We start from the raw sequence: 15,513 nt of genomic DNA on the forward strand, positions 1-15,513 counted from the left end.
GGAAATTAATCAAGCTAAAACTGATCTTTTAAAACAGCATGAGAAGTCTGAGAACAGGACAGTTCCTGGCACTTAGTAACTATTAATAATTGTTGAGTAAATAGATGAAAAAAGTAAAAGGACAAAGGTCTAAAGAACACATTTTTAAACAGGAAAATCAGGTCCATTTATGCCTATCAGTCTAATTAAATAATTTCACTACTTGGATTAGTCACAAAGTGATTCGTACTATGCACTCCCTGAGTATACTGTGCTTTCCTCTCCTATGTGAAAATGAATCAGGCTCAAATGTACCAATTAAGGACACTTCTGAGACTCCCTGACTAACGGGCTGAAGACAGCCTTTGTACAAGCCCCACATCTGTATACTTCTTTGCATGCCTGCCCTGAGCAGAGCTGGCCTAACTTTAGATTTATTCCCTGCCTCCCTTCATCCCCCACCCCACCAGACCACTTCATACAACAGTGAAGTTATTAGCATCCATTGCAAGTTACAAAGCAAACTTGTTGGATGTTAGTGGGGTTTTTTTTTTTTTTTACACTGAAAAGATCACAACATTCTCATTCTTTCACAGAAATATAGGTTGAAATAATGGCTAATTCAAGGCAAAAAAAAAATTAAACACAAAGGTATAACTTGTTAAAATGTCTTACAGAATATACTCTTGTTTCGCAGCTGATAACCTTGAAGACATAAAACTGGAAAGCTTTTGTTCTTCAATCTCTCTTTGCTGCTTTCTAAGGTCAAGGAGAATTTGATTTACATAATGCATTGTCTTGCCTAAACCTATCCTTCTATGCCACTCAAAGCAATAGCAACAAAATAAAACAACTAGAAAAAAAAATAAAACAGCTTGGATCATTTTAGCTTGTTCCACTGGTGTTCTATACCTTTTTTGGGGGTGACTAAGAGACATTTTATTCCAGGATTATTAGAAACACATTTAAAACTTTTCTCTAGGGATGCCTGGGTGGCTCAGCAGTTGAGCGTCTGCCTTTGGCTCAGAACCTCATCCCAGGGTCATGGGATTGAGTCCCGCATTGGGCTCCCTACAGGGAGCCTGCTTCTCTCTCTGCCCATGTCTCTGCCTCTGTGTGTGTGTGTCTCTCATAGATAAATAAAATCTTTAAAAAAATAAATAAATAAAACTTTTCACTGACTCATTCAAGAGCTTCATTACATTCTTGCTTCCATTATATTTCATTATATTTCTTCATGACTTGGGATGCTCAAGAATTCAGTTAGAGGATGTAGGCTAGGCTGGGAGAAAGAATACAGAAATGAAAATATGTAAGCCCAGAGAGTTTACAATCTAGTAGGTAAATGAAAATGTAATGTAAGGCAGGATATGGTAAGTACTACAAGAGAAGTCAAAGGGCACAGAAGAGGGAACCACGGGGAATCAAGAATGGGTGGCTCAGTGGGTTAAGCATCTGACTCTCGATTTCAGCTCCAGTCATGATCTCACAATCCTGAGATTGAGTTCTGCATCAGATTCTGTGCTGGACATGGAGCCTGCTTAAGATTCTCTCTCTCTGTCCCTTTCCCCCTAGGCCCCTGACCAACCCCCCCCCCCCAAAATGCTCATGCTCTCTAAAACAAAAAGAGAATGGAGAGGACTGAAAATGGACAGGGAAGAAGGATAGATGGGGCAGAGGGCACCATGTGAGTGAAGTCACAGAGGAGAGAAAAGACATACTAGACATACTTGGAGAATAGAGAACAGTCTGGATATTCTAAAGCACAGAATGAGAAAGAGAGATCAGTGGAAGATACAGCTAGAAAGGAAAATTATGACCATAAGAGAGATAGCCTTGAATGTCACATCAAGAAGTTTACAGCTGATGCTGAAGCAATGGGGAGCCATGGAGGAGTATGGAAGAAGGGAATGTTAAGATCAGAGTATGCTTTAGAAAAACTCCTCAGGTATCTTTGCAGAAGATAAGTTGGAGGAGGAAAAGAATGGAAGCAGGAAGACTACTTAGGATGCTATTTACAAGAGTGAAAAGAAAAGTAATGGTGACAGTATGGTGGCAGACCAAAGAGAAAACCATCTAGATTGGAGGGAAAAAATAAGTGTAACAGGAAAGGCTATATCTACTGCATATTTCAGAAAAATAGGTGAAGTTGACATTAAGTGTAATGTCCATGTTTTAAGTTGAAATGCATTCTTTCTTTGGAATGGTCCACACTACTCTTAGTATCCTCTGGTTCATATATATTTCTTATGATCATGCTTCTATTTTGTCTTCTAGAATGTTGATTATAGTCACACATAAACCCCCAAACTAACTTTCACAATGTTCTATGGCAAAGAATTTAGAAAGGGGACATAAAAAGCTATTTCCCAAAGGAGTGTATGGCAAGATGTGTGTATTCCTGCTGAAAGAATGGTAGTGTTGCCAAAAGAGCACAACTGCTCTCTAAATCCATATTCCTTACCAAGTCCTAGATTTTGACCCAAAATGATCTGTTCTACTGAAAGCTGGGTCAATTGTTTATCTTTCCTTTCATGAAATGATATTGTGAAGCAGGTCCCTAATTTGAGGTTTTAACAGCTAAAGGGAAATAATGGCCTTTGATATTTATTCTCTTCCCTCAGAGAGTAAAGTAGAGTGGGGTGAGAAGGCAGTAAATGGCTCCTTTAACACAAATTTTGCTTCCAACCTTTATGGTTGCACAAATCTGAACTTTTTGCTAACACTAGATCATATTACTATCTGAGTCCTACCTTCTAGACAGTCTTGCCTAAACAACTCATCAAAAAATACACAAGCATGCAAAAAGTAGAAGTAGCATGCAATTCAAAATGTTCTTACCAGGTGTTGCAGGGGCTCCCCTTGAGGGACTTGGTCCTGGGAGACCTGGGGCAGCATGGCATGTCTGAGAAGACAGCAGATCAGTCCCAGAAACGGAGTGCTTCAGAAAGACCCAATAAGAGAAACATACTTTTATCTTCTGATGAAGCAGCCTTAAGGACATAGCTTACATTTAACTAAGGGACCTTTAACCCTGATGATATGGAGAAGAAGGTAAGTATACTGGGGTCATGTTGTGAGTTGCCCCCATCTTGCATTAGAATTGAGTGGAGGTCCTCTCCCTGGGGCAATTAGTAGCTAAGTCTCAGCACCTTTTGCTTAATTCATTAATTTCTTCCTCTGAACAAGTCAACCTAGCCCCCTCTTAAATTAATTATAGTCCAGAATATAAAAAAACAGCTATGTGCTGATTCTCTCCTATGCTTAATTTTTATCCCTAAGAAAGAAAAAAGAAAACCTATAGGAAGGTATTAATCTACTTAACATTTCTAAGTACATCATCCAAAGGATTTTGTTTTTTTAATCTTACATATGCTCAGCAGAGTTACTGGCAAAAACTGTACATTTTCTTCATTTCATCCTTTCAACATCAAATAGTAGGCAGCAAAAATTGGATCAGACTTCAAAGCCTGCTGTGGGCTCCAAGTCACAGAGAGACGCCTCCATTTCACATATTGAATTCGAGCAGGATATCAAAGTGCTACCAAAGAACCTCGGGTCCTTACTCAAAAAGAGGCTCTAACATCTGTAGAGAGTGGAGTGCACAGACAAATCACCTCGGGGAGCAGCTAGCATTTATTCTCAGCAGCAAATTTCCAGGCTTTTGATTCTCTCTTCACTGTACCTCCCTGTCTCTCTGCTGAACCAAAGTTCTTTAGCAAGCTGGGCTTTTGTCTCAAAGACTTCAAAATATCACTAACAGTTTCATGTTTGGATGACCTGACCAAGCAGTCACAGGCAAGTTTCACAGTCATCGACTTGGACAAGTCTGAAATAAAGATACACAGTCATTCCAGAAGATGGCCAGATACCTTATTTGGATGTCCTGTGGAGACATCACACCCTTTTGGAGAACCTTGGGCTTGTGGATGCCTAAAAATAAAAATAATAAATTTTAAAAGGCCTGAAATAATGTTTAAGAACTTAAAGAAGATTTTTTCTCTCCAAAGATGTATCAGAACACACTGTTACTGAATTTCCATTGTTTCCCATTCCAGTCCTTGATTAAAAGGACATGGTCAACTTAAGAAAATGCATCCTACTAAGTGCTGTTGCTTTATTCACAGCCTGAGGTCCTAAGACCATAAAAGCTGCCCTTTTTAAAGCTGTGTAGTATAATCTGGTTTACTATTAGGCATTCACAAACTTTACCTAAGAAGCCAACAAAACTGACACTAAGGTGGTACTTCCCAACCAGCACATCGTAATCATATTAATTGTTAGATAATTCAAAATAGATTCTGTAGTCAAATAAGTATGGAAAATGCGGAGTTTTACATAGTTAAGAGGCTTCCATACTGCAGGAATGATCTTTTATAATCAAAATATTCATTTCCAGATTCCTAAAGTGGGGGGTGCAGAGTGGGTGCAGTGTTTCTTAAACTAATTTGACCAAGCAACTTAAAAAGTGATAACCTACTAACATCTATTAAAATATTAATGTTTCATGGAGCAGAGATGGGAAAAATCGATTGTGCTGTGTCCCCAATTTCTAGTAATTGAAACTCATTTTATAAAAGTGTAATAATTATTACTCACTGTTAAAATATGAGCTGGTCTTTTTTAGATGGACCCCAGCAAAATAGAAAGCACTGACTAGGGGAAGAGAAATCTGGGTTCTAACTCCTCCTTCAAGATCCTTGGTGTCTTTCTTTCTCTCACACATCCTCTCTCTCTCTCTCTCTCTCTCTCTCTCTCTCACCCACACACACATACCAAATGGGGAAATTTTTATAGTATTGAGGGTTCATCTGCAAAATGAAGGAATTGAGATAAACTATTACTAAGGTCTCTTCTAGTTCTATATGAAAAAAATCTTATGATTTATTTAAACTGATAAATTCATTTTCTGATTTTTCTGTGAACAGTTCACAGATAATATCTTCAAAATGCATCTATATATAGGTATAAGAAATATCTCCCTTTAAAAAATATCACATCAATACCCTGGGAGAGGGGACTATAATGATACATATATTTCCATGTACATTTATCTTATGTCTCCCACTATGAAATGCAAGTTCCAAGAAGGCAGGGATCGGATTTGCTTAATTCTATACTCTATATCAGCACCTAACCCTAGGGGCTGGTATGTTGTAAAGGGCTCAATAAATATTTGACAAGTTGAACGAATAAAAGAATGACTCATGGACCTTCAAGTATGTGCCTTGCAGATTAGCAATAATACCCTTCACGTTAACAGTAAATTAATGAGCTTTTATATAATACTTCATATTTTTTCAAATGCTTTTATATATCTAATAAGAATTTCACAGCCGTTTGAAATTTTGATCTAAGTGCTTTGATTGTCCCTATTATCTAGATGAAGAAACGGTTGAGAGAGGGAGAGGGATGTGGCCAGGGATCAGGTGACTACCTGGCAGAGGGAAGACACTGACGCCTGTTGGCCTGACTTCAAATCCTCTGTCTTCCTCTGAAACTTGACATCTTTTATACCCTTTGGTTTTTGTGCATCAAGCTAAGGAACTCATTCCTGTCAGCCTAGGCAAGTCCCAATGGTTCTGGGACACCTAAAGGAGAGATGGACTCTGAGGTCCTCCAGGAGTCCTGGTAAGGTTTGGAGACAATCTAAGGAAGAGAGTTCAGCTGTCACATTACGATGGACTCTCTAATTTCTGCCCTACCTGCCCCAATATAGAAATGAAATCTCTTAAGAACTCTGCTCATTTGCATGGCTTTGTAGGATCTGAAAGCCAGGGGCAGATATCTTCCAACTCTCCACTAAGGGTCAGCTCATCAATTTGAGTCTCCATTCACACCTTTGGAAGAATCTAAGGCAGCTCAATATAAAGTTTATATGTATTACTTGGTTTTATAAAAGTGGAGGTGAGATGGGTAATGTCCAAAGACAAATAGATTAGAAAATACCTGATTAAGCAAATGCTTGATTAAAGCAGGTTTCTTTCCCAAGAGGCTTTCCAGAACCTTTAGCTTAATACCATCTACAATGAAACCTCACAAGCTGTAAACAATACACAGTATTTCCCAGATGTTATCTTAACAATGGCATTCTTCTCCCAAGGAGCATGATGGAGGCCTATTGGTTTCTATAACCTGCCTTAGGAACCAATCTAATCTGAGCAACACTTATTTAAAACAAATTCCAATCTGCCTTTTAAAAATGGTATAAGTTTTTCTTAAAAGTCTAACTGCCTCAACTTCGTTGCAGCAATTTATCAGATATGTTGTCATTTGCTCCAAGGACCTGAGACTGGCAGTGAATGATAATGTGATAATGTTCCATAAGCTGTCACTGCTGAAATAAGAAAAAAAGCCCAATAACAAAAAATAATTAATGCTTACTGAATGCATGTATGTTATCAGGCACTGGCACATGTTATCAGGCATGTAACCATGATACATGGTTATCTCATAATATTTCCAACAGCCATGTGAATTGGTTACATTTTTTATACTCATTTTACAGGTGAGGGAATCAGGGATCAAGAAGCTAATGACTTGGTTCATGTCATAATTAGTGCATAAAGAGTGTACCATAATTTGACAAAGTACAACATCCATTCATGATAAAAACCCTCAACATATTAGGTGGAGAGGGAATATACCTCAACTTAGTAAAGGTTATATATGAAAAACCCACAGCTAACATCATCCTCAATGGGGAAAAACCAAGAGCTTTTCACCTAAAGTTAGGAACAAGATAAGGTTGTCCACTCTCACCACTTTTAATTCAACATAGTACTGGAAATTCTAGCCACAGAAATCAGACAACAAAGATATAAAAGGCATTAAAATCAGAAAGGAAGAAGTAAACCTTTTCACTATTTGCGGATGACATGATATGACATACAGAAAACCTGGAAGAGGGGATCCCTGGGTGGCTCAGCGGTTTAGCACCTGCCTTCGGCCCTCAGGCGTGATCCTGCAGTCCTGGGATGGAGTCTTGTGTTGGGCTCCTTGCAACACAAGGAGCCTGCTTCTCTCTCTGCCTGTGTCTCTGCCTCTCTCTCTCTCTCTCTCTCTCTCTCTCTCTCTGTCTCTCATGAAAAAATAAATAAAATCTTTAAAAAAAAGAAAAAGAAAACCTGAAATATTCCAACAAAAAACTGCTAGAACTGATAAATGAATTCAGTACTGGTGCAGGATGCAAAATCAATGTTCAGAAATCTGGGCATTTCTATACATCACTAATGAAGCAGCAGAAAAAGAAATTAAGAAAAAAATTCCATTTACAATTGTACCAAAATTAATAAAATCCTAGGAATAAACCTAACCAAAGAGGTGAAAGACCTATACTCTGAAAACTATCAAATGCTGAAGAAAGAAATTGAAGATGACACAAAGAAATGGAAAGACATTCTATGCTCATGAACTGGAAGAACAAATATTGTTAAAGTGTCTGTATTACCCAAAGCAATCTATACATTTAATGCAATTCCTACCAAAATACCAACAGCATTTTTCACAGAACTAGAACAATCAATCCTAAAATTTGTATGGAACCACAAGGCTTTGAATGGCCAAAGCATTCTTAAAAAAGAAAATGTGGAAACATCACAATATTGGATTTCAAGATATATTGCAAAGCTACAGTGATCAAAACAGTATGGTGCTGTTTTAAAAACAGACACACAGATCAATAGAATGGAACAGAAAGCACAGAAATGAACCCATAACTATCTGGTCAATTAATCTTTGACAAAACAGGAAAGAATATCCAACAGGAACAGTACAGTTTCTTCAACAAATGGTGTTGAGAAAACTGGACAATCACATTCAAAAGAAAGAAACTGGACCACTTTCTTACACCATACACAAAAATAAATTCAAAATGGATTAAAGACCTAAATGTAAAGTCTGAAACTGTAAAATCCTGGAAGAGAATGCAGGCAGTAACCTTTTTGACATTGGGCATAGTAACTCTTTTCTAGATATGTCTCTTGAGGCAAGGGAAATGAAATAAAAAATAAACTAGTGAGACTACCATCAAAATAAAAATCTTCTGCACAGCAAAGTAAATAATCAACAAAACTAAAAGGCAACCTATGGAATGAGAGAAAATATCTGCAAATGACATATCCAATAAAGGGTTAGTATCCAAAATATACAAAGAACTTACACAACTCAACTTCCATCTAGATGGCCAACAAATACATGAAAAGATGCTCAACATCACTCATCAGGGAAATTAAAGCCTCACACCTGTCAAAATGTCTAAAATCAAAAACACAAGAAATTGCAAGTGCTGGAGAGGATGTGGACTAAAAGGAACCTTCTTGCACTGTTGGTGTGAATGCAAACTGGTATAGCCACTGTGGAAAACAGTATGGAGGCTCCTCAAAAAGTTAAAAATATAACTACTCTATGATCCAGCAATTGCACTACTAGGTATTTATTTCCCCACCAAATACAAAAACTAATTCAAAGGAATGCCTGCACCTCTACGTTTATTGCAGCATTGTTTGCAATAGCCAAATTATGGATGTACTTGTTCATCAACAGAAAAATGGAAATAGAAGATGTGGCATATGTACACAACAGAATATTACTCAGCCATAAAAAATGAAATCTTGCTATTTGCAATGACATGGATAGAGCTAGAGAGTATAATGCTAATCAAAATAAGTCAGAGAAAGAGAAATACCATATGATTTCACTCATATGTAGAATGTAACAAACAAAACAAATGAGTAAAGGGGCAAAAAAACAGAGAGGGAGAGAGAGAAGAAACGTTCTTAATTATAATTCTCTATAGAGAACAGAGGCACCTGGGGGGCACAGTCAGTTAAGCATCTGTCTTTGGCTCAGGTCATGATCCAAAGGTCCTGGGATCAAGCCCCACACCAGGCTCCAGCCCCACACCGGACTCCCTGCTCAGCAGGGAGCCTGCCACTCCCACTGCTTGTGTGTGTGTGCACATGGCACTCTCTCTCTGTCAAATAAGTAAAGTCTTAAAAAAAACTAAAAAAAAAGAAAAGAGAACTGATGGTTGTGAGGGGTGGGTGGGAAGATGGGTTAAATATGTGATGGGGATTAAAGAGTATATTTGTCCTGATGGGCACTGGTAATGTATGAAACTGTTCACCTGAAACTAATACAACACTGTATATTAACTGGAATCAAAATAAAAACTTAAAAAATATAGTACAGTATAAAGCCTGCTGACATAGAAAAAGGAGACTCCACAGGGAAATTATTTACTCCCACAAGGATTATCAAGCGCTCATTAAAACTTCAGACAAATGGTTGGTAGTGAATAGGACATTCATATGGTGCCAAAGCATCAGCACATCGAGCCCTTCTTTCAGGTCACAAGGGGAGCAAGGTAACAGTATAGTAACAGTATATTTTAATACAGCACAGTCTTGGCACCACTGATGCCTAGACAACGTTGTCTTATGATGTGAGGCAATGTGAAGTGTTTGACATTTATATTTTTTGTTTTGGTCAAAAACATTGAACTTGAATGTAATCAAAGCTTTAAACCTCATAGTTTACCTAAAACGCAGGGTATAGAGGGACAAACTAAGACCACACAGAAGCAAGCAAACAAATACAGAAGGTGAGCTATTTTATGGGATAATTGGCTCAATCTCTTAAAAAGTCAGTGTCATGAGAAAGTAAGTATTATGTATTAAGTGAGATTTAGGAACATAACAACTCAACTCAAGGTAATGACCTAAACTGGATCCTGGCTTGGACAAACAGGTGTTAAGAACATTCTTAGGACAACTGGGAAGTTTTGACTATGAATTAGTATTAGATGATATTTTTTAAAAGATTATTTATTTATACGAGAGAGAGAGAGAGAGAGAGAGAGAGACAAGCAGAGGGAGAAGCAGGGGTCTCCAGGATACCGCCCTGAGCTGAAGGCAGTGCTAAACCGCTGAGCCACCCAGGCTGCCCAGTATTAGATGATATTAAAGAATTATTCATTTTTATTTATTTTATTTTAAGTGGGCTCCATGTCCAATGTAGGGCTTGAACCCACAACCCCAAGAACAAGAGTTGCATGCTCTACTGACTGAGCCAGTCAGGTGCTCCAGGAATTATTCATTTTTAAAGTGTGATATTATTTTGAATCTGTAGGAAAATTTAAAAATATAATACTGTCCTTAGCTTCCATTAGGAATCACATACTAAATGGCAGAATCAGTGAATAGGAGGTAGGTGTCTTTGTCTACATATGACTCTCTGCATATTCCAAGGGCTCCTCTAGCCTCTCAGAATCCATGAGGAAAGTCTTAAGCAGATTGCCTCCAGGGCTCGGCAGCTCTGCTACGTTGTTTCAGTCAGTTCACTCAGCTGTGAGTTCTGGGAGAGACAAAAAAATCTAACTCCTCACTGACAGCACTTCTGCTGGGCATCTGCCCTGAAAAAGCCCCCCAAAATGAAACTCACATCTAATTCTTTCTAAACCCTGATCCCAATGTGACGGGATGAGAGGCTGGGTGCACGCTGGCTCCAGAGTACATGGCTGCTGAGAATGCCCCAGCATCTCTCCTCTACAGCAAAGATCCACGAGGCCAGCTGGCTTTGTCATGCTGGGCTGGCAGCACTAGGTGAAGTCACCATCATCACACTCCAAAACTGGGTCTCAGCTTTGATAGGCTCCAAAATTCAGTTTGCCAGTTCACTGAGGGGTGATGATTTTTTCAGAGTAGAGTTGTATTAACCAAACTTAGAAGAGTCATATTTGAAAAGCAGAATACCAGCGTGTGATTTTACAGTGAGTAGTATTATCTGGACTATACTCTGCCCCTTGCTTCCCCCTCACTAGTTGGTTGAAATAATCTAGAGATAGATTTATATATTTTAGAATTAAAACAAAGGAGCAGAGTACTCCTGCAGCACTGATCAACCAATCTAGTCTTGTAACTGACCTTTTTTTAGTTTAGGGTTAGAACTGGTAACTTCTTTCTTGGGTAGGAGTAGAGACACACTGGTTACACTCTGACCCTCCATTTTATAAACTTCACTTAAATTCCTTTTTGCAGTTTTTATTAAACTTTGATAAAATTTGCCAGATTATGTCTTATCTTTTATCAATTATAATTTAGAATGGCTTGTAGACAAACGAAGAAACCCATTAGTCGTTCACACTTGAAAGCATATTCTAATTTCAAAACAGGATAGGTTGCAGCTAATTCATTGTGGGTTGATTTCTGTTAGCTTCCTGCTGTCTCTAGATTTGGGACTAATTCTAATTGTAAATTCGTGTCTTCGGTGGTAGCCCTGGGAGAAAGGCTAATCAGCATAACCAAGCAAATTTGTTCCTGCTTCTTTGATAGCTCTGGAAAAAAAAAAAATCTGTTGTATATGGAGCTCTTAAGAAGAGGTCAATTTCTTGTTCCCAAGTAGTAGCAGCCAATCCACTCTGCAAAAGATATGCCCAGACCAACATAGTAGGATCCCCATGAATCACGAGGGAGGCACCTTTTAGATAAACAAGTCATACAACTTTCCTTATGGAAATTACCATGAAGGATAATAGAAAACGTAAACATCTTTGTAAATGGTTTCAGTAAGTTCAAGGTAAGGTAGATAAGAACATTTTAAAAATGACATCAGAGAAAAAGACACTGTCCTTTGTAAAAGATCCCAAGCTAACCTGAGTGCTAACAGGATGTCTATACAATCTGGTCTCAGATCAAACCCCAACTGGCAAGTGAAGCATTCTTATCTAGTTCTTATATGCAATCTGAACATTGTGAGGGCTGAGGCTATAAATGTGGAACACTACCAGATCTGAATGTCCACATATTGTCACTATGCATCTACTTTTCCCCGATTGCATCAACTAGGTGTCACTGTATATTCTTTTTACTACTTATATTTATTTAAACAGCTTTGAAGGCACAGAGGATTGGAAGATAAGAAAATGTCCTAAGAACACAAATTATCACGTTAAATTTAAAGGTACCCAGAATGTGTAGATAGTGCATATTATAAAACTTGGAAAGCTAGGATTTCTAGAATGCGTTAAAAAAAAAGATTTTTTTTTTTTTAAAGATTTTACTTATTTATTCATGAGAGACACAGGGAGACTGAGAAGCAGAGGGAGAAGCAGGCTCCATGCAAGGAGCCTGATGTGGGATTTGATGCCGGGACTCCAGGATCATGCCCTGGGCCGAAGGGAGGCACTTAACCGCAGGGATCCCCTGCCAAAAAAGATTTTTATTTATTTGAGGGAGAGGGAGAGAGGAGGAGAGGGGCAGGGGGAGAGAGAAACTTTAGCAGACTCTGCGCAGAGCATGGAGCCTGACATGAGGCTCAAACACACAACCCCAAGATTACAACCTGAGCTGAAACCAAGAGTCAGATGCTAAACAGACTGCACCACTCAGGTGCCCCTAGAATGCTTCTGTTTTCTATTCACCACTACCACAACAAATAAGCATTTGTAAAGCCCCCACTGAACCTTCTTAGGGTTCTATTCATACTTTTATACTTTTGCCTGGAATGTCTTCTCCTCTCTGGCCCACTTGGCCATTGCACCCTTATCCTTTAGCCTGGATGTCAGCTTCTTGGAAGAGCTTTTTTGCCCCATCCCCACCCTAGACATCTCTTCCACTCTGGGTAGAGTTGGAGGCTCCCTAGTGCATTTCTACAATCTGCTGAGCCTAACCACTCTGAAAACTTGGTACTGTAACTAACTCATCTGGTGCCATATCCTGACCAATTAAAAGTGACTATACATCATCTACAGAGGATGAGCTTTATCAAATTTTGATTAAGGGAGGGAGAGCAAAGAACAGGCCACTTGGCTTTGAGATATCAGAGCTGTTCTTATTGCTGTGTTCATCAGTTTGGTCTTTTCTTCTTTATATTTTGGTTCTGAAAACACTCCAAATTCCTAAAAGGTCTGAATATTCACCAATCACTAATCAATGAAAGTGTAGTGATCTTTGACTTTCTCCCCAAGGTAAATGACTAAAATAACTGGTGGCAAAATGTTTCCTTTTTTTTCTGATTAAAAAATAACATATATTCATTGTTGTACTATCTAAAATAGATATTCAAGGAGAAGAAAATAAAAATCAGGGATAATTTCCATATCCAGATATAACTGCAATTAATATCGTGATATATATCTTTTCAGATGCTTTTCCATGTATATAATATACATTTTAAAAAACAAAGGCTCATTATATGTTTGCTATTTTAACTTAAGTTTGGTAGTAACAAGCATTTTTCGACATATTTGTGCACAATATGCACATAGACAAATGTGCATGCATATTTATGGCTGATAATATTATACTGGGTGATTATCATAAATGATTTAATTAATCTCTTATTTTTGGATATTTAAATTGTTTCTAATTTTATGACATTATAAACAATGGATCATGAATTATTCTATGCATACAGTTATGAGTACTCATCCAATTATTTTCCTAGGTAAATCTTAATTTGAGGCTATTGGGTCAAAGAGTGAGCAAATTCTTTGCCTTTTTAAAGCTTTTGAAGTATATCACCAAAATCTTCTCTAAAAGGCGACAAAAACTAACATTCATACCTATAAAAGTGCCAAAGGACCCTCACTTCCCCTCATACCATCAACACTGGGTATTACCAGTTTTTTTTTTTAACCTTTGTTTATCTCTTTGGCCAAAAAAGGGGGGATGGGAATCCTTGGGTGGCGCAGCGGTTTGGCGCCTGCCTTTGGCCCAGGGCGCGATCCTGGAGACCTGGGATCGGATCCCACGTCGGGTTCCCGGTGCATGGAGCCTGCTTCTCTCTCTGCCTCTCTCTCTCTCTCTCTCTCTCTCTCTCTCTCTGTGACTATCATAAATAAATAAATAAATAAATAAATAAATAAATAAATAAATAAATAAATAAAATTTAAAAAAAGGGGGGGATGTTCCTCATTATTAGTTTAATTGGGACACTTCAGGAATTTTTGATTCCTAAACAAGGAAAACATTATTCCTGGGCTTTGATATATGACATGAAGAAAATATAAGGAGTACAGAAGAAGTGAAAGTAATAATCATACAAAAGGAGATCACAGAAAAAAAAGCAAACAAGAATGATCACAGCTTCTGTATTATTTGTTTTTCACTAGGTTTGGCTACTTGGTAATTTTTATAAAGATTTTGAAGGCATATCCTGTCTCTTAGTATCCCCATCAGTATAATTGCTGAATAAGTTGAATATGCAAGTTATACTTAAATAGATGAATATTTGTTCTTGGACATATAATTATTTTAAGTTTTAGAACATGGCTCAAGGACAAATTCATCAAAAGGGCTCAAAAAGCCTAGTAAATGTTTCATAATGCTATTGCTTGAAGTTAACACTCTAGTTAGATGTATGTACTTATGCTAATTTCCCAAGTCCCACTGAGTCCTTTAAATTTGATATTTGTTTGTCTCATTGCTTTTCCCCAAACGTGAGCCTATACAGCCTTAATTTGTCAGTTCTTATATATCTCATTTCTTTTTATTTTCTCCTTTACTACTTTATTGCAAGCAGCTGTCATGTGTCAAGTCTAAGGTAAGGGTAGGAGGCCTTTTTTCATTCTGCTGAAAAAGCTTGCCTTACTGGAAAAAAGGACACTCAACTAAGAGCTTTTAAAATAACCTATACTTAATGTAACCTATAAAACTTCAGTTCTTTGTCAGCAACCAAAGGAGCTAAGAGAAAACCAGCCTCAGATCCAGAAATGGGATTCAAAGGCAGTGGTGAGGAAGAACACCGTGACCCAAAGAAATGCATTGCCATGGGCTAAGGGCCACAGCACAGCCAATGCAGCTGAATACACTTTACTGTGCTGAGAATCTGACTGGATCATCTTGGTTAATCCTCAGGCCAGTGCTAGCAGCCTTGGTCCTACTTGAGTCCCTTTTTCACAGCTGAAGCTTGGCCTGATTTTATAACCTGCCTAGGTAGCATCTGGACATCCTGATCTAAACCCAGATCCAGTGGACACAGGACCTGCGTTCTCAGCCTCCAGCACCATTTTGTTATTGGACTCTTCCAGACAGTCACACAATCATATTTGGGAAACTTAATAAATGTTGCTTAGAGCGACTAACATTTAATTCTAGAAAACTTGCCAGGAAGTAAATTATATTAAGCTCAACTGTATCTAGAGATTATTCCTTGGGATCCCTGGGTGGCGCAGCGGTTTGGCGCCTGCCTTTGGCCCAAGGCGCGATCCTGGAGACCCGGGATCAAATCCCACGTCGGGCTCCCGGTGCATAGAGCCTGCTTCTCTCTCTGCCTGTGTCTCTGCCTCTCTCTCTCTCCGTGTGTGACTATCATAAATAAATAAAGAAAAAAAATATTTAGAGATATTCCTTGATCCCTGACCTACTGACTTTTTATTTACCTTGTATCCATGGACTAATATTAAGACGAAGTACACTGTATCACACTCAAGATTCTAACTTGGTGGAAAGACTTAAGATTCTGTACACTGTATTACACTCAAGATTCTAACTTGGTGGAAAGACTTAAGATTCTGTATAATTATAAAAACAA

The 15,513-nt window shown here is 38.2% G+C and overlaps 1 protein-coding gene across 1 annotated transcript in view; it reads right to left on the reverse strand.

The window, feature by feature from the left end:
- Positions 1-15,513, reverse strand: part of MYO3B (myosin IIIB) — a 384,379-nt gene that overhangs the window by 92,527 nt on the left and 276,339 nt on the right. Inside the window, exons 30-31 of the mRNA XM_055307747.1 lie at positions 3,852-3,912; positions 2,821-2,920 (exon numbers count right to left, since the gene is read on the reverse strand). Of these exons, the coding sequence (XP_055163722.1) occupies positions 2,821-2,920; positions 3,852-3,912 (161 nt within the window). The remainder of the gene's footprint in view (positions 1-2,820; positions 2,921-3,851; positions 3,913-15,513) is intronic.

This window comes from Nyctereutes procyonoides, unplaced genomic scaffold, assembly GCF_905146905.1.
Source record: "Nyctereutes procyonoides isolate TBG_1078 unplaced genomic scaffold, NYPRO_anot_genome, whole genome shotgun sequence".
Classification (NCBI taxonomy): domain Eukaryota; kingdom Metazoa; phylum Chordata; class Mammalia; order Carnivora; family Canidae; genus Nyctereutes; species Nyctereutes procyonoides.